Here is a 25,916-nt window from a genome sequence, read left to right as displayed (position 1 = left end):
AACACATTTGCCCATCAACAGTTATAGGCTATAAAACATGTTTTTACTGTACGTGCAATGCGCAAAACAACAAGAGACAAAATGTTACATTCATTACATAGAATAAACAATGCAATACAATTTCACATAGATAATGCTTAAAGTACAAATGAGGTGTGCATTGAGCTATATTGAAATAAAGTCCATCCATAAAATCATCTTCCTTTAACTAAATCTTAGTAAAATATGACAGTTGCCTAATAAATAAATGTAAATATAGCATAAAATAAGTTATATATATATATATATATATATATATATATATATATATATATATATATATATATATATATATATATATATATATATATATATATATATTGGCCAATATTAGCCAATAGCCAATTAGTGCTTGTTCCTGAATAACTCCATGGGAGTGTACACAATGTTCTCTGTATGGCACACATGAACTAGCACTGTAGGCTGTTAAAAGCTAATCAAATGCACTGAGATAAGAGGTGCCTGCGGGAACTTAGAAACATGCAGAGATTTAGAGGTTATAAAGAAAATAAATATACCAATGTTGTTTGTGCAAAGTTTGGGAATGGCTAGCAAAGGCGTTATCTATCTTTTTAAACAATAAAAATATCCAGTAAAACTGTCCCTTTAAAGGGACAATCTAGACCCAATACATATACTTTATTGTTACATACCAGAGAAGCATCTTGCGATGGGTTCCACATCTATAAGCTTGTATGAAGTACATGAAACCTTTTTCATTTATTATTTTTATACATGGGACAGAGCAATGTCACATTGAGAATGGCATTACAAAGTGTTAGTTCAATGGTATTAAGGAGCATAAATAAATAACTATAACAAACATAATACTTACAACAAAAGCTCATAACAATGCTTATAGCCTACCAGTTTTCATGTTAATTATTTATAATTTTATTCCAATGGACTCCTGCCTTCTTACATATGGACATAAATCAGGAGTCCTCAAGGCCTCTATTTAGCGAGAAACTCTCTGTATATCAGATCATGTCCATAGTGGTATCAAGGAAACAGGACATTAAATTTAAAAACTAGTTAGCATACCGTATGAAGAGAATAAAAGATTATGGAGGGGCTGTGTAGATGGAGAGCATAGGGTGAGGTTTAATAGGGGATGGAGGGTAGGGAAGGGGAAGCGTTGTGTCCCGAAACAGGAGCTCCTGTTGCTTCCAGTAAGTTTGTGTTATTTTTTAAAGTAAGTGTATTTGTGTAGGGGGATTGTTGGTGAGGAAATGGAGGGATTCTTCCCCCCAAAAAATTGGCATCTAAAAAGAATGCTAACTTGTTGCATTTAATCAGGCAATCAATGATCTAATACTGTTGAGTCCAGTCTGGAGAAGGAGAGATTTTATTCCACTGGGGAGTTTGGGTAAGTCATTCAATAATGTGATGCTCGGATTTAGTTTAAATTTATCCAACAGAATAGATTGGAAGTGGAGCTCTACTGCCCTCCACAAAGGTATTATTTTGTTACAATACCACCACATGTGTAGTAGGCTACTGTGTTCTCTGCATCCTCTCCAGCAATTAAGAGATGGCCCAGGGACAATAGTATTTAATCTGGTCGGGGTGAGGTACCAACAAAGCAATATTTTATAGTTCATTTTGAGGATCTGTGAGGAGAATGAAGATTTTTTTTATGAATTGAAAGATTCTATCCCAGTTTTGTTCCAGTTGGATACCTAGGCCATAAATCCATTTGGCTGCATAGGGCGGTAGTTGTGCTTTTTGGTTTTCAATTAATAATTTTTGAGATAGTAATAATGGGTTTTGGACTGTTATGCCTTTATCACAGAGGCTTTCAAAAGGTGTAAGAGGTCATAGCTGGTTTGTTTTATGTGGAGATGTGTGAATAAAATGATGTATTTGTGTGTGCTTTAGCCATCCTGTGAACCTTCCGTCTGCTAATTGTTTCAGTTTGTGTCTGTCTATTATTTTCCCTCCTTCTGAAAACCTACACACAGGAATTGTGTAACCCCATTCTGTTAACCTTTTAAACATTTCATCTAGTCCCCAGATCATTTCCATGTTGAGCACTATAGGGGGGAGTTTTTATGATATAGTTCTAACTGGCGTAATCGGGTGGTCAAGGTGTTAACTATAGAGTTATAAGTTTTGTTAAGATATGCTTTCTGTTTAATACATTCACCCCAAAGGACTGCTTTATGGGCTTCCCATATTGTAAGAGGAGAAGAGTCGGGGGTCTTGTTAAATGTAAAATATTCTGTGATAGTTGTTGTCAGAGTGTGTAAAGGGGGGGTGTGATGAAGCAAGAAGTCTTCTAGCTTCCAGATGAAAGGGTTTATTGGGGTGTCAGACCAATTGATTTTAATGGTGGCAATAGAGTGGTCAGCCAATGCAGTTGGTTTTATGTTTGAGTCGTTGATAAGTGACAAGTTAGATTGGTCTATATATAAATAGTTAATTCTAGAGTACATGGACCAGAAGTGCGAGTAGAATGAGTAATTCCATTGTTTGGGGTGTTGGATCCTCCAGATGTCTATTAAACCTAAGCGTATGAAGCAGTTATAAACTGAATTTGGGGGTCGGGATATGGATTGGGGGTTCCAGGATGAGGAATCTAACGCGGGGTCCATGGTAATATTAAGTTCTCCACCCACTATTAATGTACCTTTTCTTTTCTCTAGTATTAGGGAGAGTAGGAGTTTAAAGAAAGATGTCATATTTGAGTTGGGGCGTAAACATTGACCATAGTGATACGCCTATTAAACAACAACCCTACCACTATTAGTATTTTTCCCTCTGCATCAGAGGTGGTATTTAATAATTGAAATATAGAATGATGAATAAGAATCCCAACTCCATTCTTTTTTTCCCCACTGGAGTTAAGATAGCTTGTAGGAAAGTCTTTGGAGGAGAATTTTGGTTCGGCAGATCTAAGAAAATGAGTTTCTTGGTCAAAAAACAACTGAACTTTTCTGTTTCACAGATCATTTCAAAGCAATGGATCTCTTAGTTGGGGAGTTGAGACTTTTTGTGTTCTGTGAGGTTATATGTAAGGGTCTATTATTCATGAGGGTTGGGTGTGTGGCTGGCAGCTAATATGTGTTTATGGTTGGGGTCATACCTTGACACAAAACTGGAATCTCCAGGGTGGAGCTCTCCACCTCAGGAGTCCGGAGACAGGAAAGGAAGGATGGTATATATAAAACATTACAGTAAATAGTGTTCATCTGGGTTAACAAGTAGACTGTGATGAGCAAAGAGACAATTAGTAATGAGCAAACAATGGACAATGCAAGTAAATCAACAACAATAATGTTCCAACAGGGAAACTTAAACAATAAATTGGTCCCAGTCGGAGTCATATGTTTGGAGTATGGGGGGTGTAGCAGGTTATACTGATACTGCTCCTTGGGCTTTGGAGTGTTCTGCAAGTGGGGCAAAGATCTTGCATTTTAAAATAGATAGAGGGATTTTAGTGAAAAGGTTTTATTAAACCAGGGTTTATATCTCTGCAGTGTCACTGTGTCACAATGAGTGAGCCTATCAGAGACTAATGTACTGGGTGTCTTTAAGGTGATCTAGGATGGGGGAAAGCTAAAGACAACAGCATATCTTACTACTGGATGGACTAAGGAAAGGACCCAGTATTTGGTATGGTTAGTTTCGGAGTACAGCATGGTGTACGAATAGTTTGTCCATCTGAGTAAGGGAGGAAGTGTTTCAGGGTGGAGTTCTGCTGTGGGCATACAAAGGTTGTTGCGCTGGAGCTGAAGATTTATGTTTTTTAGAAACCATTGTCCAGTTTTGGCGTTGAGGTCTTTGTTGAGTGGTTTTATGGGTCTGTGATTCAGGGATCTTTTCTTTCCGTTGAGGTAAATTTGGATGTGGAATGTTTAGTTGGGAACAAAATCTTTCCAGATTGTCTGGGTCTTTGTATATGGCTTCTTTGTTATCCTTAAGTACTTTAAGTGAGAAGGGGAAACCTCAACGATAGGGGATATTATGTCCTCTGAGATGTGTTGTGAGGTAACCCACTTCTCTGCGCTTTGACAGTGTAAGGGGGCTGAGGTCTGCAAAAATTTGCATCTTTCTGTACTAGCGACTTTTTTCTAGCCGCCAGGATTTTCTCTTTGTCTTTAAAGTTAGGGCATCTTAATATGACGTCTCTTGGTGGTGCTGACGCTGGTGGTTTAGGCCTCAGGGCTCTGTGTATTCTGTCTAAATATATATTAGTGTCAGCTTCTGCATCTAGTAGAAAACAGAATAGGTTTTGAACATATTGAGGTAGGTCAGTAGAAGATATGGATTTGAGGATACCCCAAATTTTTAGATTCTGGCAGCAGCCTCTATTATCTAGGTCCTTTACAAGGGCTTGCAGTTGCATAATCTTTGTGGTTTGTTGTTGTATTTGCATCATTGTTAAGTTTGATGATCTCGAGAGCTCTTCAGCGTGTTCCTCAAGTTGTAGGACCCTGTTGTCTAGGTCCATGATATATTTCTTAACATCAGCCAGTCCATCCTTGATCAACTGGCTGACTTGCAACATAAAGGATGTGAAGTAATCTTTGGAAGGTAAAGATCTCAGATCTGCTCTGGTTAGCTGATGATCATCTTCATATTGTGAAGTGCCTGTGTCTCTGTCCTCGCTTAAGTCAGAATGTGGGGAGGTTGACAAGGGCATAGTAGAGGTTTCCTTTGTCTTACAATAACTTGGAACTTGAGGTGGTAGTAGGTTTTGTATTTTTGTCCAATTTTGATTGGCGTCTGGCTGCAAATGTTTAGGACATGAGGCTATTAATTGGTAGAGAGGTAGTAGAGTGCAAGCATATTGGAGATGAATTAGGGATTAAACCTTTGTTAACTGGCAAAAAAGAGCTATAACTTCCCAAGGAGGGGGAGTTTCTGTACAGTTTAGGAGCTGTATTTGTACTGCTGACCTGAGAGATTTAAGCCTTGGGGAGATGGAGTTTTACATGTGTCTCCCTTGGTGTAGGTGTTAGTTATCCCCTTTGGTGTAGAACTGATCTGTCTGTCATGAATTAAGGTCCATAGATTCCCTCTTCTTTTATAGGGGTCCAGAGAGGGTATTGTTTATAGCAGTGATTAAAGTTGCTGTGGGACTTCAGTTATGGCAGCAGGTACTCACTGTTTAAGGCTGGTGTTGCATCAAATGCTATGGTTGTGCTCTGCAACTCCCTGGCTCAGTTGTGGCTCCGGTGTATGTATCACCTCTGCTATAACAGTAGGACCATAGACACTGTTCTGCTGTCACAACTTTATGTATTCCTGCTCTGATGCTGAGGTTGCGGATTTATCTGCTGTGATGTCTCGTGGATTGCCTGTTGTGGTGGATGGCGTTACTGCTGATACTGCTGATACTGCAGATGCCCTCAGAAGCTGTCGGTCTGAATCAGTGGTAGGTGGGAGGGTAAGAGAGTCTGGGATTACCCATTCGATCTGAAATTAGCTCCCCTGAGGGTAATTACAGGTTGCCCAAAGACACAGTTTCATGGAGCTCACTTGAATACTGCCATGCTGGTCTTTGGCCCACTCCGCCCCCCCCCTACATGAAACATTTTAATAATCATTGCTTCTTAGCAGCCGAAAATGGCTGCGAAGTTCTGCCCACAGCTTTCTGCTTGCCCAGTTAGCTGTTTTCTTGTATAACCATTTAGCAATGCACTTTTAATATTTTGCAGTTAGCTATTTCAAACTGCACATGCACAAATCAGCATGTACAAGTAGGGTAAAGTATTTAAGAGTCTAACTTAATTGGAGAAACTTCACATACCAAAATATACATGCAATAGGTTGGCGGAGGTTAGTGGCCATTTTTGGCTGCTAACAAATTATGATTATTTAAACATTTTATGTACTTCTTACAAGCTTATAGATTTTCGACCAGTTGCAGCATGCTTCTCTGGTATGTAACATCAAATTTGAGATCACACACCTTGTCCTGCACCCACTCTGTCAGCTCCATGCCCAAATCATACTCCAGATCTGCCCCTTCAGAGAGTAGGAAAGTTAAAGTTAAGGAGTTAAGAGAAAAAGAAGAGAGAGGAAGTAAAGATAATGAGACTGGTGAGAGAAAGGGAAGACGTAGAAAGGAGGCAAAAGTAAATAGAGGAGAGAGAAAAAGATGGCATGAGAGAATGCATAAAAAGAAAGAGAAGAGATAAAGGAAGTATGAAATGGAGAATGACAGTGGAGTGGAGAAAAAGTAAAGAAGAGAATAAAAAGAGACAAGAGACAGAAAATAGAGAGAAGTAGAGAGTAGAGATAGAGAAAGGATGAGAGAATAGAAAGATAGTGTACAAAGTCAGAAAGAGGATCGGAGTGGAGTGTGGAGAGACAGAGAGACAGAGAGAGAGAGAGAGAGAGAGAGAGAGAGAGAATAGAGAAAGAATATAGGGAGAGGAGAGTAGGGAGAGACAAGAGAGCATGAAGAGGGAGACTGGAGGAGAAAATAAGTAAAAGTATAGAGGGAGAAGAGTAAATAGAGAGGAGAGAGAGAGGAAAGAAAGAGAAGGGAGAAAGAGAAAGAGAGAAGAGAGTGGGCTGAGATAGAGAGGGGAGATAGATTAAAGGGAGATTGAAGAGCAGGACGGGGAGAGAGGGGAGAAAAACAGAAAAGAGAGGGGAAATAGTGGAGAGAAAAGAAACAAATATATAGGGAAGAAGAGTGTTTATAGAATAAAGACTGGCAGAGAGAGATAAGGGAGAGCATGAAAAGAGAGATTGAAGAGAATAAAGGTGGGAATGGAGAAACAGAGTAAAGAGAGGGACAGGGAGATAGTGAATAGAAAGAGCAAGAAGGGAGGGGGAAAGAGAGAAAAAAGGGAATAGGGGCAGAACAAGAGAGAGAGAGAAGAGATAGAGCGAGGAGAGAAAAGAGAGAGAGTAGTAGATAGTACAGGAAGGGAATGTTACTTGTAAATGAAGGGCAAATACTTTTTCTTTTTTATATAAATATCAGCATTACAGCCAGGATTATCCTCTGGAGGTCCCTCAAACAGACTATCACATTCTCCCTGCTTCTCTTCAAGCAGAGTGTGGCTAATTCTCAAATAGTCAGGTTCTTCAATTGATCAGGCTAATCACTAATCTCCTCCTTTCAATCACACCTGCATATGTCTACTCGCTGTGTGTGATTCACACTGTGCACCATAACTGCCCCGCATGGCACTCAAGTTTTGAGACACTAAGAAGACAACAGGGGTGGCATTTAGCCATGCAGGATATGAGGATGTGCAATATAACTCCTCACCATAACTCTCCTCATGCAGAACTGTGTTTTGGAATATGTAGGAACAGACGCACAGAGCTCACAGGCACTTCCTATGCTTCTACGTCAACTAGCCAACAGTGTTTTCACTTGTTCACATAACATTAAGATGCTGCACATAACTGAAACCTTGAAATTATTAGATACTGGCCTAGATTACAAGTGGCAAACTAAAATTTGCACGGGTGGCGACCACTCTAACTTGCGCACATATTATAAGTTGAAAGTAAATGAGTGCGCTTGAATGCAAATATAAAATGCACTTGTCGTTTACCGTGACTGAAGACCTAGCATAAATCATAAAGATTAAAAACATGTTCACCAAACACAACATAAATACATTAAAATAAAGTGTTAAACTCATATATACAGTTTCTGATAGAAATTATTCTTATAAATATTAAAAAAATTTTTTAAAGGGTTAAAAGCTAAATGGTATATGGCAAGGTGTTTGACTGGAAAGGGCTATAATGTATGTATGTATATATATATATATATATATATATATATATATATATATATATATATATATATATATATATAATATATATATATATATATATACTGTATATATATATATATATATATATATATATATATATATATATATATATATATATATATATATATATATATATATGGGTGTATATGTACATATACAGCATGTGTGTGTGTGTATATATATATATATATATACTTCAAAGTTACAGATCCGCACTCGCTGGAGTTTAAAAAATAACAATAGTTTATTGTGTACAGTGACGTTTTGAGGAGCCAATCGTCCCCTTCATCAGATGAGGGAGACGGTTGGCTCACTGAAACGTCACTGTACACAATAAACTATTGTTTTTTTTTTTAAGTCCAGTGAGTGCGGATCTTTAACTTTGAAGTGGATATTGTTGTTCCTGACACTCTGGCTGACATTTTAAGAGGTGAGAGTGCACTTTGGGGTCCTTTCCACTCAAAAACCTTAAAACTTGTAAAATATTTTTTAATCATTTTTATTATTATATAATGTCTTTTTACTATGTATTTAATGTAAATATTTTACATTCCAATTTTATTCACTTAGCATATACATATATATTAACAGTATAAACACAGTCCCCCATAGACTACAATGTAAAGACACTTTTCAGTTCCGTTTTTTTCTAACATCCCACATCCCCTCACTTTAACCACTTATAACTGCTTTGTGCAGTTTTTTTAATTAAAAAATAAAGATGATACTATTTTTTATTTATGAAGGGAAATGTACACTTTTTTTGGGGGGTAATTGGGGGACATTTTTTTAATTAGCCAGAGTTCTGACTTCTGGTTAATTTCACATAGTGTAAAGTGCTACCGTGATGGCCAGTTATTTAACTTGTGCCCTTAAATGGGCAAATTTGCCCCTTTACGGGTGCAGGTTAAATTAGCTCTTCAATTATAATCTAGCCCTATAGCTATTGGTGTCCACTGCAAGAGAATGAATTAATTAATTCAGTATTAAGTAATACAAATATGTCATAATAAAGGCCTTATTTATATGCTATTAATACAATTTAAATTATTTTCTTATTAATAAATATACTTATTTTTCTTGATAATCAATTTTCTTCTTTAGTTTTGTCTTAAATCTATGTTGATGAAAATTTTAATTTTATATTACATTTGTGAATATTTTTATTTTACCTTATGTGTGTAATTTTTTTTTTAGTTACATTTTTTTTTCATGATTTCAGGTAGATAATACATTTCAAAACAGGATTCCTATTTACTTAGAAAATGTTCTTTGTTCTAAGAGTATTCTTTGTAGAAAAGCATACATAGGTAGGTAGTGTGCGTGTGTCTAGCAGTTTTAAAATATCACAAGACCAATGTTTCCATAATGTATAACATTGTTTAAAAGATTCTTGCAAAACAGCTACCATATCAAAAAATTATGCCAAGATAATGAAATAAACCTGATACTAGAAAAAAATTTTTTTTTTTTTAAAATCGGAATCATGAAAAAAAAACTTTATTTTCCCTTTACGTCACATGTGAAATGAGATCTTAAATATTATAATAAATTGCTTTTGTACACAAAATTCTAGGTTTTAATTTGTTTATCAATGTGGCTTACCACTTTCATATTTTTTCATTTTTAGTTATGGGTGTATTATTATTATTATCAGGTATTTGTAGAGTGCCAACAGATTTATATATTTAACCATTGTCCTTGGTTAAAAACAGATGACAAGGTGGGTTTATTCATTAATAATTTGCTTTCTTTTTAGAAGGGATCACATTTGAAGTGTCAATATGAAGAAAATCACCATTATGAAGAGTTGTTTGATGTCTGTAAAACTATGACTTCCTACAAGTAAGTGAAATCATATCTTCTGATTTTCCAGGCTTATGTGCTCTGTTATTTCTGTTATTATTTCTCATATAGATAGATAGATAGATAGATAGATAGATAGATAGATAGATAGATAGATAGATAGATAGACAGGTCATCTTTTTTTCTCTGAAAGATGAAAATAAATAAATGAGATTAAAAACAATTCTGTTTTATCCTTCCCTCCTCTTTAACCTCTTATGATATAATGTTAATTACATTTCCACTTCCTTATTAAGATGAGCATCTCATAGTAAATAGAAATTATAAAAAGGATATATTACTGTTTTTTACAATACTGGATTTAGGACTAGATTAAAAGTGGGCGCTAATTTATTACAAGAGGCTGGTTATTGCTACCGCAAGCTCGTGGTATTGTGTTGCAGTTAACCCTCATGATGAAATATTAAAGTGATTATTAAAATGACTGTTAAAAATGAATACTAAAGTAAATATACATAAAAGACAGTGAATCATACCATATCTTACTAATCTTTGAATCCATACCAAGTATAACTTCAGGATTTCCTCTTATTGTTAGGAATGTAGTGTATGAAAAGTCTAAGGAGTGCTTTTGCCAAGCTAATATAGGGGTCCAAATACTCATTATTTTTTTAACTATAAATGGTAAAATTAGTTCCTTTATATTATATGGGCTGACTAAATTTTAGTCTACGTTTGTCAGAAATTTTTTATTTACTTGTCATCCAGCCAAATATAATTAATAAGTCTAAGTAGACCATTCTTCTGCATCAGAGTTTTAAGAGTTTGCATTAAATATAGGATTTTAGGTAGAAAAATCATGTTTACCCTATTTATTTTTCCTTAAAAAGTTATGGGAAGATGTCTCCACATTTTTTTATCTTCTAAATTTGTATGTATATGGGTTTTATAATTGATATCATACAATTCATAGGGACATATAGATATTTGTATTCCTAAATATTTAAATTATTTATCTACTATGTTAAAGGAAAGATCTTAAAGGGAGGTTTTTTTTCTAATAACCACATTACTTCTGATTTTTCTTTCTTATATCTAAACATTAGCCCGTATGTTCTAAAATCTCCATGACTTTAGGGATTTGTGTCTTAAAGTCTTTAATAAACAGGAGCAAGTCATTGATATATAAAGCTAATTTTAACTCCATTCAATTTTTATATAACTCTCCAAACGCAGCTATACTGATTAAGGGTGAAGTTACAACTTACTTTAATTTACAGAGGGGCACTCAACAAGGTTGTCCTTTGTCTACCACTTTTATTTAACCTCACTCTAAAACCATTATCAATTTATATTAGAAAAACAATAAATGGGATACAAGTTAGCAATATGAACTCTAAGTTACCCTTGGATCCTTAGTTATTTAATATAGTAAATAAGTGGTCCCATTCTATAGAGTCAAATGCTTTTTCAACATCTAGAAATATTATTAATACGTCTAAGTCTAAGCCATTCAACTTTTTTTTTATTTTCCCATGTATGAGAAATAATATTCATTACTTTTTTTAATATTATAGAATTATGATCTGCCATTAATAAATCCTGATTGGTCCAAATTAACTATTTTAGAGACTATTAATTGTATTCTTTTAGCTATAATACTCGTTAATATTTTATAATCAGAATTCAATAGTGAGATTGGTCTATATTAGTGTTTCTCAACTGCAGTCCTCAGGACCTTTAACAGGCCAGAGTTCATTATATCTTAACTAGAGCACAGGTGAAATAATAATCTAAAGGGTGAGAGCAGCTGATGATGCTAATTCTGTTTGGTCTTTATTAGATTTAAGTATTAATTAAATGAATGAGTCTGCAAATGCTTTTATTTTTAGTTTGAGATAAATAGTAAAAGTTGAACAAATTTTCTAATGCTGGAATAATCTATTAATTCATTAATTTATAGAATTCATTTGGTAAAAAATCTAGACCACAGGCTTTATTCTATGACAAATTTTTGATAGCTTTTATTTATTTTCTCTCAGTGGGTTTATTATGTTCTTTTAGTTGATCAACAAAGGTAGATTAATATTGTTTCAAAATTTATATTTTTTAACAAGATCAATATGCCTATAGTTTGATAGATTTTATTAAAGCAATTTAGAAAGTTTTTAGAAATATCTTCTTAAGATGAAAATTGTCGTTTTCCTTCCTTAATTAAAGTTATATAGTTTTTTTTCTGTGAGGTTTTAGATATTCTAGCTAGGAATTCACTAGTTTTTGTTTCCGGATCTTTGAAATTTACTTATGTATTTTAAGTCCTATTGTGAAGTTTTTATTTGTTATTTAGCAAAAATTTATTTTTCCCAATTTATTTTATTGGGTTCAGATAAGTATCTATTAAATTAACTGGATAAATGATTCAAAAGTTTCATTTGCCCAATTTTTTTTTTTAGTTTAGCTAACTAGGCAATTATTTCTCACCTCAATACAGCCTTTGCTGTTTCCCAATATAATTCAAACTTTACTTAATATTAAATGTTATTAATTTCATATTCTTTCCATTTGGTTTTTAAAAATGTAGCAAAATTAAAAAATTTTATTAAATATTTGGGAAAATTCTTTTTTCTTAAAGGGACAGTAAAGTAAAAAGAAATCTTTCATGGTTTAAATAGGGCATGTCATTTTAAACAACTTTCCAATTTACTTTTATTACGAATTTTGCTTTTTTCTCTTATTCTTAGTTGAAAGCTAAATCTAGGAGGTTCACGTGCTAATTTATTAGACCTTGAAGACTGCTTCTAATCTGAAGGCATTTTGACAGTTTTTCACCAATAGAGGGCTTTAGTTCATGTGTTTCATATAGATTACATTGAGCTCAGGCATGTGAAGCTCCTAGGAGTCAGCACTGATTGGCTAAAAAATGCAAGTCTGTCAAAAGAACTGAAATAAGGGGGCAGTTTGCCGAGGCATAGATAAAAGGTAATCACAGAGGTAAAAAGTACATTATTATAACTGTGTTGGTTATGCAAAATTGGGGAATGGGTAATAAAGGGATTATCTAAATTTTTAAACAACAAACATTTTGGTGTTTACTGTCCCTTTAATAAGAATATCAATATTAATTGGAGCATGATCTGATATTGTAATGGGGTTAAAATTTGTCTGCCTAGCAGATTTTACCATTTTAGTGGCAATAAAAAATAGATAAATTCCTCAATATGATTTATGAGCCCAAGACAGACATGAATAGGATTTTGTAGTTGGGTTGTGAACCCTCCAAATAGCTCTAACATTTAAATAAAAAAAATAAAAAAATATTATGTAGTTTAGAATGGCTGAAAATGTGTTTTTTAACAATTGGATTACATCTATCTATAGGAGAATTTGGCAACATATTAAAGTCTCCTCCAATTTTAAGATTTCGGCAATGTACTCAAACAGTTTAATTTGCAGTTTATCCCCAAATTGTCTATGAAAACTATTTTTGGTCTGTAAACATCATGGGCCAGATTACAAGGGGAGCGCTAAATATAGTTTTCAAGAAAGCGATATTAGCGTCCTACTTTGTAATACCAGAGCACGCTTATGTGCACTAGTATTACAAGTTAACACCAATTGAGCTCACGTTCTTACAAGAGCGAGATTCCATAGACTCCAATGTAATCTAGCCCTACATATATTAAAACAAGATAAATCCATATCAATCTTTATTAAAAAACATTCTTCCGGATGTAATTTTTTGCTTAAAATTTTAAATTTCAAGTTTCTATTTAATAACATTGCTACTCTTTATTTCTTCTTCTGCACGATGTGGCATTTATCTCTCCTACCGAATTTGTTTTCAATTTGACAACTTCTTCTTGATTTAGATGAGTCTTTTGTATTAAAGCTATATCAGTTCCACATTGTTTTAAATGTTTAATGATTGCCTTTCTCTTTATGGGTAAAGTAACTCTACCCACTTTCCAGGAGATTAGCTTTAGTGTATTCATGTTTTATATTTTATACAATAAGGTATATACCAAAAAGATGGAAGTAAAAGCTAAAGGAGAGGAAAGACATAGGCGGAGGAGGAGACTAAAAAAAAAAAAAGGATACTCCACTCAAAGTCAAACATCACCTAGCCTTAAAAAAAGTGTCTTAATGATAATAAGAAAGACATTTATCTATCCAGCTGATAACTTAGAGTAATCATATGCTTCCCCTGGATTATTAAATATTTTTACTCCATCAGTGTCTACAACCTTCAATTTAGCGGGGTAAATAACAGTTGCTTTTATACCCTCCTTAATTAATCTGGTGCAAATTAGTGCTAATGTATTCCTTTTATTAAGTGTATCTACTGAATAATCATTAAAGTTTAATATTTTTTCCCTTTAATTTCAACAGTCACTTTTAGTTTAAAATCAAGAGCGATAACTGGTCTAGGTCTTTTTCTCCCATTATCAAAGTCTGTTCGCAGCCTATGAGTCCTCTCAATAGTAAGGGGAAGATCTTTATCTTCAAATCCTAACATCTAAACTTTATTACTTTTAAAAAAAACAATCTTCAATCCTCTAAATGGAGTGGTAGTGTCCACTTGTTTCAGTCTCCTTCTTATAAGTACTTAAAGGGACACTCAGGTTTTATTTAATTTTTCATGATTCAGATACAGCATGTAATTTTAAACAACTTTCCAATTTACTTCCATTAAAAAAAAATGTGCACAGTCTTTTATATTTACACTACTGAGCATGTGCAAGAACTCAGACTATACGTACATGCATTTGTGATTGGTAGACATGTGCACGGCTAAAAAATTCGGTTCGTTTTCGGTTCGGATCGATTCGGACTTTTCGAATTTCGTTTCGGATCGAATCGGATTCGGCAAAATTTGAATAAATTCGTTTCGGATTTATTCGGATCCGAATAAATTCGTTTCGGATTTATTCGGATTCGGCTGAATTCGGTTCTATTCCGTTCCGAAATTCGGTATGTTTTTAGTACACTAACACCCATTTAGTACACTAAGTCACTAACACCCATAAACTACCTATGAACCACTAAACCGAGGCCCCCCCACATCGCAAACCCTATAATAACATTATTTAACCCCTAATCTGCCGATCGGATATCGCCGCAACCTACATTATAGCTATTAACCCCTAATCTGCTGTCCCTAACACCGCCGACCCCTACATTATAGTTATTAACCCCTAATCTGCCTCCCCCAACGTCGCCACAATCTAACTACAAGTATTAACCCCTAATCTGCCGACCCGATATCGCCGCCGCCTACATTATAGCTATTAACCCCTAATCTGCTGTCCCTAACACCGCCGACCCCTACATTATAGTTATTAACCCCTAATCTGCCTCCCCCAACGTCGCCGCAATCTAACTACAAGTATTAACCCCTAATCTGCCGACCCGATATCGCCGCCGCCTACATTATAGCTATTAACCCCTAATCTGGTGTCCCTAACACCGCCGACCCCTACATTATAGTTATTAACCCCTAATCTGCCTCCCCCCAACGTCGCCACAATCTAACTACAAGTATTAACCCCTAATCTGCCGACCGCAAATCGCCGCCACTATAATAAATGTATTAACCCCTAAACCGCCGCACTCCCGCCTCGCAAACACTATAATACATTTTATTAACCCCTAATCTGCCCTCCCTAACATCGCCGCCACCTACCTACAATTATTAACCCCTAATCTCCCGCCCCCAACGTCGCCGCTACTATAATAAGGTTATTAACCCCTAAACCTAAGTCTAACCCTAACACTAACACCCCCTAACTTAAATATAATTTAAATAAAACGAAATAAGTTTACTATAGTTAAATAAATTAATTTAAAACTAAAGACTTACCTGTAAAATAAAGCCTAAGATAGCTGCAATATAACTAATAGTTACATTGTAGCTATTTTAGGATTTATTTTTATTTTACAGGCAACTTTGTATTTATTTTAACTAGGTACAATAGTTATTAAATAGTTAATAACTATTTAATAACTACCTAGCTAAAATAAATACAAATTTACCTGTAAAATAAATCCTAACCTAAGTTACAATTACACCTAACACTACACTATCATTAAATTAACTAAATAAATGAATCATATTTAAAACAAAATACTTACCTGTAAAATAAACCCTAAGATAGCTGCAATATAACTAATAGTTACATCGTAGCTATTTTAGCATTTATATTTATTTTACAGGCAACTTTGTATTTATTTTAACTAGGTACAAAAGCTATTAAATAGTTATTGACTAATTAATAGCTACCTAGTTAAAATAATTACAAAATTACCTGTAAAATAAATCCTAACCTAAGTTACAATTAAACCTAACACTACACTGTCATTAAATAAATTAACTACAAGTACCTACAATTATCTACAATTAAATAAACTAAAGTACAAAAACCCCCCACTAAATTACAAAAAAAACAAAACACTAAATTACAAAAAATAAAAAAATATTACAAGAATTTTAAACTAATTACACCTAATCTAAGCCCCCTAATAAAATAACAAAGCCCCCCAAAATAAAAAAAAATGCCCTACCCTATACTAAATTACAAAAGTTAACAGCTCTATTACCTTACCAGCCCTGAACAGGGCCTTTTGCGGGGCATGCCCCAAAGAAAACAGCTCTTTTGCCTGTAAAAAAAAACACAATACCCCCCCCCCACATTACAACCCACCACCCACATACCCCTACTCTAACCCAAACCCCCCTTAAATAAACCTAACACTACCCCCCTGAAGATCTCCCTACCTTGAGTCGTGTTCACCCAGCCGGGCCGAAGTCTTCATCCGATGGGGCAGAAGAGGACATCCAGACTGGCAGAAGTCTTCATCCAAGCGGGGCAAGAAGAGGTCTTCCATCCATCAGAAAAGTACAAAAAAACAAACAAACACTAAATTAGCAAGAATAATAAAATATTACAATAATTTTAAACTAATTACACCTAATCTAAGCCCCCTACTAGCTATTAATATAGCTACAATATAACTAATAGTTACATTGTAGCTATTTTAGGATTTATATTTATTTTACAGGCAACTTTGTATTTATTTTAACTAGGTACAATAGCTATTAAATAGTTAATAACTACCTAGCTAAAATAAATACAAATTTACCTGTAAAATAAACCTAGTCGTCGGATTCAATCAGCCAATCAGATTCAAGTTCAATCCGATTGGCTGATCCAATCAGCCAATCAGATTGAGCTCGCATTCTATTGGCTGATCGGAACAGCCAATAGAATGCGAGGTCAATCTGATTGGCTGATCCAATCAGCCAATCGGATTGAACTTGAATCTGATTGGCTGATTGAATCAGCCAATCAGATTTTTCCTACCTTAATTCCGATTGGCTGATAGAATCCTATCAGCCAATCGGAATTCAAGGGATGCCATCTTGGATGACGTCACTTAAAGGTACAGTCACCTAGTCGTCGGATCAAGAAAGAAGAGGATGCTCTGCGTGGGATGTCTTCAGGATGCTGCCGCTCCGCTCCGGATGGATGAACAGAGAAGATGCCGCCTGGATCAAGACTTCTGATGGATGGAAGACCTCTTCTTGCCCCGCTTGGATGAAGACTTCTGCCGGTCTGGATGTCCTCTTCTGCCCGATCGGATGAAGACTTCGGCCCGCTGGGTGAAGACACGGTAGAGAGATCTTCAGGGGGGTAGTGTTAGGTTTATTTAAGGGGGGTTTGGGTTAGAGTAGGGGTATGTGGGTGGTGGGTTGTAATGTGGGGGGGGGTATTGTGTTTTTTTTTTACAGGCAAAAGAGCTGTTTTCTTTGGGGCATGCCCCGCAAAAGGCCCTGTTCAGGGCTGGTAAGGTAATAGAGCTGATTACTTTTGTAATTTAGTATAGGGTAGGGCATTTTTTTATTTTGGGGGGCTTTGTTATTTTATTAGGGGGCTTAGATTAGGTGTAATTAGTTTAAAATTCTTGTAATATTTTTTTATTTTTTGTAATTTAGTGGTTTTTTATTTTTTGTAATTTAGTGGGGGGGTTTTGTACTTTAGTTTATTTAATTGTAGATAATTGTAGGTACTTGTAGTTAATTTATTTAATGATAGTGTAGTGTTAGGTTTTATTGTAACTTAGGTTAGGATTTATTTTACAGGTAATTTTGTAATTATTTTAACTAGGTAGCTATTAATTAGTCAATAACTATTTAATAGCTATTGTACCTAGTTAAAATAAATACAAAGTTGCCTGTAAAATAAATATAAATGCTAAAATAGCTACAATGCAACTATTAGTTATATTGTAGCTATATTAGGGTTTATTTTACAGGTAAGTATTTAGTTTTATATAGGATTAATTTATTTAGTTAATTTAATGACAGTGTAGTGTTAGGTGTAATTGTAACTTAGGTTAGGGTTTATTTTACAGGTAAATTTGTATTTATTTTAGCTAGGTAGTTATTAACTATTTAATAGCTATTGTACCTAGTTAAAATAAATACAAAGTTGCCTGTAAAATAAATATAAATCCTAAAATAGCTACAATGTAACTATTAGTTATATTGTAGCTATATTAATAGCTAGTAGGGGGCTTAGATTAGGTGTAATTAGTTTAAAATTATTGTAATATTTTATTATTTTTGCTAATTTAGGCCTAGATTTGGAGTTCGGCGGTAGCCGTCAAAACCAGCGTTAGAGGCTCCTAACGCTGGTTTTGGCCGCCCGCTGGTATTTGGAGTCAGTGATTAAAGGGTCTAACGCTCACTTTACAGCCGCGACTTTTCCATACCGCAGATCCCCCTACGCCATTTGCGTAGCCTATCTTTTCAATGGGATCTTTCTAACGCCGGTATTTAGAGTCGTTTCTGAAGTGAGCGTTAGAGCTCTAACGACAAAATTCCAGCCGCCTGAAAATAGCAGGAGTTAAGAGCTTTCTGGCTAACGCCGGTTCATAAAGCTCTTAACTACTGTACCCTAAAGTACACTAACACCCATAAACTACCTATGTACCCCTAAACCGAGGTCCCCCCACACCGCCGCCACTCGATTAAAATTTTTAACCCCTAATCTGCCGACCGCCACCTACGTTATATTTATGTACCCCTAATCTGCTGCCCCTAACCCCGCCGACCCCTGTATTATATTTATTCACCCCTAACCTGCCCCCCACAACGTCGCCGCCAGCTACTTACAATAATTAACCCCTAATCTTCCGACCGCAAAGCGCCGCCACCTACGTTATCCCTATGTACCCCTAATCTGCTGCCCCTAACATCGCCGACCCCTATATTATATTTATTAACCCCTAATCTGCCCCCCTCAACGTCGCCGACACCTGCCTACACTTATTAACCCCTAATCTGCCGAGCGGACCTGAGCGCTACTATAATAAATGTATTAACCCCTAATCCGCCTCACTAACCCTATCATAAATAGTATTAACCCCTAATCTGCCCTCCCTAACATCGCCGACACCTACCTTCAATTATTAACCCCTAATCTGCCGACCGGACCTCACCGCTATTCTAATAAATGTATTAACCCCTAAAGCTAAGTCTAACCCTAACACTAACACCCCCCTAAGTTAAATATAATTTTTATCTAACGAAATAAATTAACTCTTATTAAATAACTTATTCCTATTTAAAGCTAAATACTTACCTGTAAAATAAATCCTAATATAGCTACAATATAAATTATAATTATATTATAGCTATTTTAGGATTAATATTTATTTTACAGGCAACTTTGTAATTATTTTAACCAGGTACAATAGCTATTAAATAGTTAAGAACTATTTAATAGTTACCTAGTTAAAATAATAACAAATTTACCTGTAAAATAAATCCTAACCTAAGTTATAATTAAACCTAACACTACCCTATCAATAAAATAATTAAATAAACTACCTACAATTACCTACAATTAACCTAACACTACACTATCAATAAATTAATTAAACACAATTCCTACAAATAAATACAATTAAATAAACTAGCTAAAGTACAAAAAATAAAAAAGAACTAAGTTACAGAAAATAAAAAAATATTTACAAACATAAGAAAAATATTACAACAATTTTAAACTAATTACACCTACTCTAAGCCCCCTAATAAAATAACAAAGCCCCCCAAAATAAAAAATTCCCTACCCTATTCTAAATTAAAAAAGTTACAAGCTCTTTTACCTTACCAGCCCTGAACAGGGCCCTTTGCGGGGCATGCCCCAAGAATTTCAGCTCTTTTGCCTGTAAAAAAAAACATACAATACCCCCCCCCAACATTACAACCCACCACCCACATACCCCTAATCTAACCCAAACCCCCCTTAAATAAACCTAACACTAATCCCCTGAAGATCTTCCTACCTTGTCTTCACCATCCAGGTATCACCGATCCGTCCTGGCTCCAAGATCTTCATCCAACCCAAGCGGGGGTTGGCGATCCATAATCCGGTGCTCCAAAGTCTTCCTCCTATCCGGCAAGAAGAGGACATCCGGACCGGCAAACATCTTCTCCAAGCGGCATCTTCGATCTTCTTCCATCCGGTGCGGAGCGGGTCCATCTTGAAGCAGGCGACGCGGATCCATCCTCTTCTTCCGATGTCTCCCGACTAATGACGGTTCCTTTAAGGGACGTCATCCAAGATGGCGTCCCTCGAATTCCGATTGGCTTATAGGATTCTATCAGCCAATCGGAATTAAGGTAGGAATTTTCTGATTGGCTGATGGAATCAGCCAATCAGAATCAAGTTCAATCCGATTGGCTGATCCAATCAGCCAATCAGATTGAGCTCGCATTCTATTGGCTGTTCCGATCAGCCAATAGAATGCGAGCTCAATCTGTTTTTTTTCAGCTCAAACAGTCCCATTGTTTCCTATGGGAGAATCGTGCACGAGCACGTTTTTGAGGCCGGCCGCGTCCGTAAGCAACTCTGGTATCGAGAGTTGCATTTGCGGTAAAAATGCTCTACGCTCCTTTTTTGGAGCCTAACGCAGCATTTGTTTTAACTCTTGATACCAGAGTTAAATTTATGGTGCGGCCAGAAAAAAGCCCGCGGAGCGTTAACAGCCCTTTTACCGCCGAACTCCAAATCTAGGCCTTAGTGTTTGTTTGTTTTTTTGTACTTTTCTGATGGATGGAAGACCTCTTCTTGCCCCGCTTGGATGAAGACTTCTGCCGGTCTGGATGTCCTCTTCTGCCCCATCGGATGAAGACTTCGGCCCAGCTGGGTGAACACGACTCAAGGTAGGGAGATCTTCAGGGGGGTAGTGTTAGGTTTATTTAAGGGGGGTTTGGGTTAGAGTAGGGGTATGTGGGTGGTGGGTTGTAATGTGGGGGGGGGGATTGTGTTTTTTTTTTACAGGCAAAAGAGCTGTTTTCTTTGGGGCATGCCCCGCAAAGTGCCCTGTTCAGGGCTGGTAAGGTAATAGAGCTGTTAACTTTTGTAATTTAGTATAGGGTAGGGCATTTTTTTTTATTTTGGGGGGCTTTGTTATTTTATTAGGGGGCTTAGATTAGGTGTAATTAGTTTAAAATTCTTGTAATATTTTTTTATTTTTTGTAATTTAGTGGTTTTTTATTTTTTGTAATTTAGTGGGGGGGTTTTGTACTTTAGTTTATTTAATTGTAGATAATTGTAGGTACTTGTAGTTAATTTATTTAATGATAGTGTAGTGTTAGGTTTTATTGTAACTTAGGTTAGGATTTATTTTACAGGTAATTTTGTAATTATTTTAACTAGGTAGCTATTAATTAGTCAATAACTATTTAATAGCTATTGTACCTAGTTAAAATAAATACAAAGTTGCCTGTAAAATAAATATAAATGCTAAAATAGCTACAATGTAACTATTAGTTATATTGCAGCTATATTAGGGTTTATTTTACAGGTAAGTATTTAGTTTTAAATATGAGTCATTTATTTAATTAATTAAATGATAGTGTAGTGTTATGTGTAATTGTAACTTAGGTTAGGATTTATTTTACAGGTAAATTTGTATTTATTTTAGCTAGGTAGTTATTAAATAGTTATTAACTATTTAATAACTATTGTACCTAGTTAAAATAAATACAAAGTTGCCTGTAAAATAAAAATAAATCCTAAAATAGCTACAATGTAACTATTAGTTATATTGCAGCTATCTTAGGGTTTATTTTACAGGTAAGTCTTTAGTTTTAAATAGGATTAATTTATTTAACTATAGTAAATTTATTTCGTTTTATTTAAATTATATTTAAGTTAGGGGGTGTTAGTGTTAGGGTTAGACTTAGGTTTAGGGGTTAATAACCTTATTATAGTAGCGGCGACGTTGGGGGCGGCAGATTAGGGGTTAATAATTGTAGGTAGGTGGCGGCGATGTTAGGGAGGGCAGATTAGGGGTTAATAAAATGTATTATAGTGTTTGCGAGGCGGGAGTGCGGCGGTTTAGGGGTTAATACATTTATTATAGTTGCGGCAATTTGCGGTCGGCAGATTAGGGGTTAATACTTGTAGTTAGATTGTGGCGACGTTGGTGGGGGGGCAGATTAGGGGTTAATAACTATAATGTAGGGGTCGGCGGTGTTAGTGACAGCAGATTAGGGGTTAATAGCTATAATGTAGGCGGCGGCGATATTCGGTCGGCAGATTAGGGGTTAATACTTGTAGTTAGATTGTGGCAACTTTGGGGGAGGCAGATTAGGGGTTAATAACTATAATGTAGGGGTCGGCGGTGTTAGGGACAGCAGATTAGGGGTTAATAGCTATAATGTAGGCGGCGGCGATATCAGGTCGGCAGATTAGGGGTTAATACTTGTAGTTAGATTGCGGCGACGTTGGGGGGGCAGATTAGGGGTTAATAACTATAATGTAGGGGTCGGCGGTGTTAGGGACAGCAGATTAGGGGTTAATAGCTATAATGTAGGCGGCGGCGATATTCGGTCGGCAGATTAGGGGTTAATACTTGTAGTTAGATTGCGGCGACGTTGGGGGAGGCAGATTAGGGGTTAATAACTATAATGTAGGGGTCGGCGGTGTTAGGGACAGCAGATTAGGGGTTAATAGTTATAATGTAGGTGGCGGCGATATTCGGTCGGCAGATTAGGGGTTAATAAAATAATGCAGGTGTCAGCGATAGCGGAGGCAGCAGATTAGGGGTTAATAAGTGTCAGATTAGGGGTGTTTAGAGACTCGGGGTACATGTTAGGGTGTTAGGTGCAGACTTAGTGTTTCCCCATAGGAAACAATGGGGCTGCGGTGTTAGTTTTTTTTCAGCCGAAACTCCCATTGTTTCCTATGGGGAAATGCCGAATTTTAACGAGCTAATTCGGATTTATTCGGAGATACGGCAGCTATTTCGGATTCATTCGGTAGATTCGGAAGTATTTTAATTCGGAAATCCAAATCGATCCGAATCTCCGAATTTACCGAATTTACCGAATTTCCGAATTAATCCGAAACGAACCGCACATGTCTAGTGATTGGCTGATTGCTATCAAATGGTACAGGGGGAGTGGAAATATACATAACTTTGAAATGTGCTAGAAAAGAATCTACTACTCATTTGAAATTCAGAGTAAATGTTATTGTATTGTCTTGTTATCATGCATTTGTTGATTATGGAAATCTACTGTGTTTACTGGTCCTTTAAAGAGACAGTCTAGTCAAAATAAAATTTAATGATTCAGATAGGGCATGCAATTTTAAACATCTTTCCAATTTACTTTTATCATCAATGTTGCTTTGTTCACTTGGTATTCTCAGTTGGAAGCTAAACCTAGGTAGGCTCATATGCTAATTTATTAGCCCTTGAAGGCTGCCTCTTATCTGAATGCATTTTGACATTTGTTCACAACTAGAGGGCGTTAGTTTATGTATGCCATATAGATAACATTGTGCTCACGCCTGTGGAGTTACCTAAGAGTAAGCACTGCTTGCTTAAAATGCAAGTGTGTCAAAAGAACTAAAATAAGGGGGCAGTCTGCAGAGGCTTAGATACAAGGTAATCACAGAGGTAAAAAGTGTATTAAGATAACTGTGTTGGTTATGCAAAACCGGGCAATGGGTAATAAAGGGATTATCTATCTTTTTAAACAATAACAAATCTGGTATAGACTGTCCCTTTTAAAAATTACTGTGCAATTTCCTTAAACGTACAAGAGCAGTTTTTGTTACCAGACTTGTCCAGACCTTCAAACCTTGCGTTGTTAGCACATAAGTTCCTTGCTTTCTGATGTATCTACAGTATGTACAGAACCGGCGTCTGTTCGTGGAATCGGCAGCACCAGCAGCATCCTGTAGAGACCTACCCCCCTTGTAGGGATGTGTCAGGGTGCAACTGACACTACATAAATGAAGAAAATATATATATATATATTTTTTAAAAATAACAATTTTAAATGATGAATAATACATATTGCAATGAGCTATATTAAGTAAAACTCACTGTTTAGTGTTTTTTTGTTTTTCATTACATCAATGAAACAGACTGTTTTATATGTTTTTTTTTTAATTTAACAGAGACTTCAAGGATTTCACCATTAATGAAATAAAAAAAGAGGATGTTGGTTCAGAAAATATGGAACAAATTGATTATGATGATAGCTTTGGAATATTTCAAAATGATGACATTGATTCAACAAATTTAAATGTAGTTATCTCAGGATACAAGCCATTTTCAGAATTAATTGATGATCAAAAGACAGTAAAACAAAAGGACAGCCAATTATTGCAAAATGCCTATGATGGTCCCTATATTTTTTGTTCCTCCAACAGTTAAAAATGTACTTTTGTGGAAATAATGCTGGTGCTATGCTTGTGTTAGCTTATAGAAAAATAGGGCTAATGTGGTTCATCTGTAACATTAATCCATCATTTTGTCCTGCATTGCTTTAAAATGTTTTATTAAAAATTAGAAAGATTAATGGAATATTACAAGCGAATATTAAAATATATACATTTACAAGTATTTCTCTGTCTTAATCTAAGTGTTTTTTCTTTTTTGTAAAATGTAATTCTTTAAATATTCAGGGATCGAAGGGAATGTCCCACACTTTTTGTAATCAAATTGTTATATATAATTTATTGTTGATAATGAAACCAGTGAACCTTGATGGTGGTATAGAATTAATTCAAGTTGTTCTGCATAGAAAACAAATAATATATATCTTATAAAAGGCTAGAAGTGGAGCACTATTTAACACTCCCGCTCGGGCGTTAACTCTGCTAGTGGTAAACTTTTTAAGCATGTCGGGTTGTACTTGTATCATGAGTTAAAAGTAAATTGTTTTTGTTTGCGCACTAACCTAATGCGCTTAAAAAGCCGAACTTACGATATTGTGTGCGATAACCTATTCCCTCATAGCAGTCAATGGAGCAAATTATTTTTAAATAAAACACCCTACTCGCATGCAAACCCAATCGCCTTTTCTCAAGTGCGCTAACCCAACATGAAAATATGAATATTTCAAATTCCAATGTTCTTCACATAGAAGCTCATAAATACACACATATATATACATATATATATATATATATATATATATATATATATATATATATATATACTGAATATATTTTTTTGCACAAATATGTATTTATAACTATATACAATATATAGATGATTATATATAGGTATAGATATATTCAGGTATATATAGGAATATCTATTTACAAATACAAACACGCCCCCCGCCACACCTTCTCCCACCCACCTTCTCTGCTGTCTTATCCTCATGGCCTTGACTGATCCTTTTTTACGGCCAGGTATTGTTTGTCTCGCACTCCAGTTTCTATTGCGCATGACGGCATCAGACAAACATACCTGGCCTTTTATAATATAGGATGTAAATGTATAAACTATAGATAGATAGATAAATAAATAGAACATATGTAAACAGAATCTGGATATCTCTTGAGTTGTAACTGTATCATGTAAATTGATTAATTTGATGTAACAGTGGAATTTAGAGATGTGCATGGGCAAAAGAATTGGTTCGTCCGAAAGATTTGGTTTACAATGATTCGTCTGAATATTCGGATACAAAATTCATTTGAATAGAAATTCAAATCGGAAGCCCACATAATGCCAGCAATTAAAATATTCATTGCTAACTGGGACAAATAAACATACAAGAACTATAACAATTTTTATAAAGAGAATTTAAACAATACATTGAAATTAAAGGCATTTGATAATTGCCGTAATATTAATTATTAACTAGTATTACCTTTTTCCCCCCACCCAATTGTCTCGCCTTTTAACCTCTCACTACACCACTACAACCTTTCTGTACAATCAACACTCGTTTTCAAATTTCTCATGCTAAAGTATCCACACTCCTCACTTTCT

At 35.4% G+C, this 25,916-nt stretch overlaps 1 protein-coding gene across 3 annotated transcripts in view; it reads left to right on the top strand.

Moving 5' to 3' along the window:
* LOC128663544 (cytokine receptor common subunit beta) overlaps window positions 1-24,533 on the top strand; it is a 214,123-nt gene extending 189,590 nt beyond the window's left edge. For 2 of the 3 annotated variants that reach the window (XM_053717921.1, XM_053717920.1), the window contains 2 exons: window positions 9,556-9,641; window positions 24,086-24,533. In XM_053717921.1, coding sequence (XP_053573896.1) covers window positions 9,556-9,641; window positions 24,086-24,344 — 345 coding nt within the window. In that variant the 3' untranslated portion in view covers window positions 24,345-24,533. The remainder of the gene's footprint in view (window positions 1-9,555; window positions 9,642-24,085) is intronic. The other variant, XM_053717922.1, reaches the window with a different exon arrangement.
* The last annotated feature ends 1,383 nt before the right edge of the window (window positions 24,534-25,916 follow it).

This window comes from Bombina bombina, chromosome 6, assembly GCF_027579735.1.
Source record: "Bombina bombina isolate aBomBom1 chromosome 6, aBomBom1.pri, whole genome shotgun sequence".
NCBI classification, from domain to species: Eukaryota; Metazoa; Chordata; class Amphibia; order Anura; family Bombinatoridae; genus Bombina; species Bombina bombina.
This window is presented reverse-complemented; position numbering and strand designations above follow the sequence as displayed.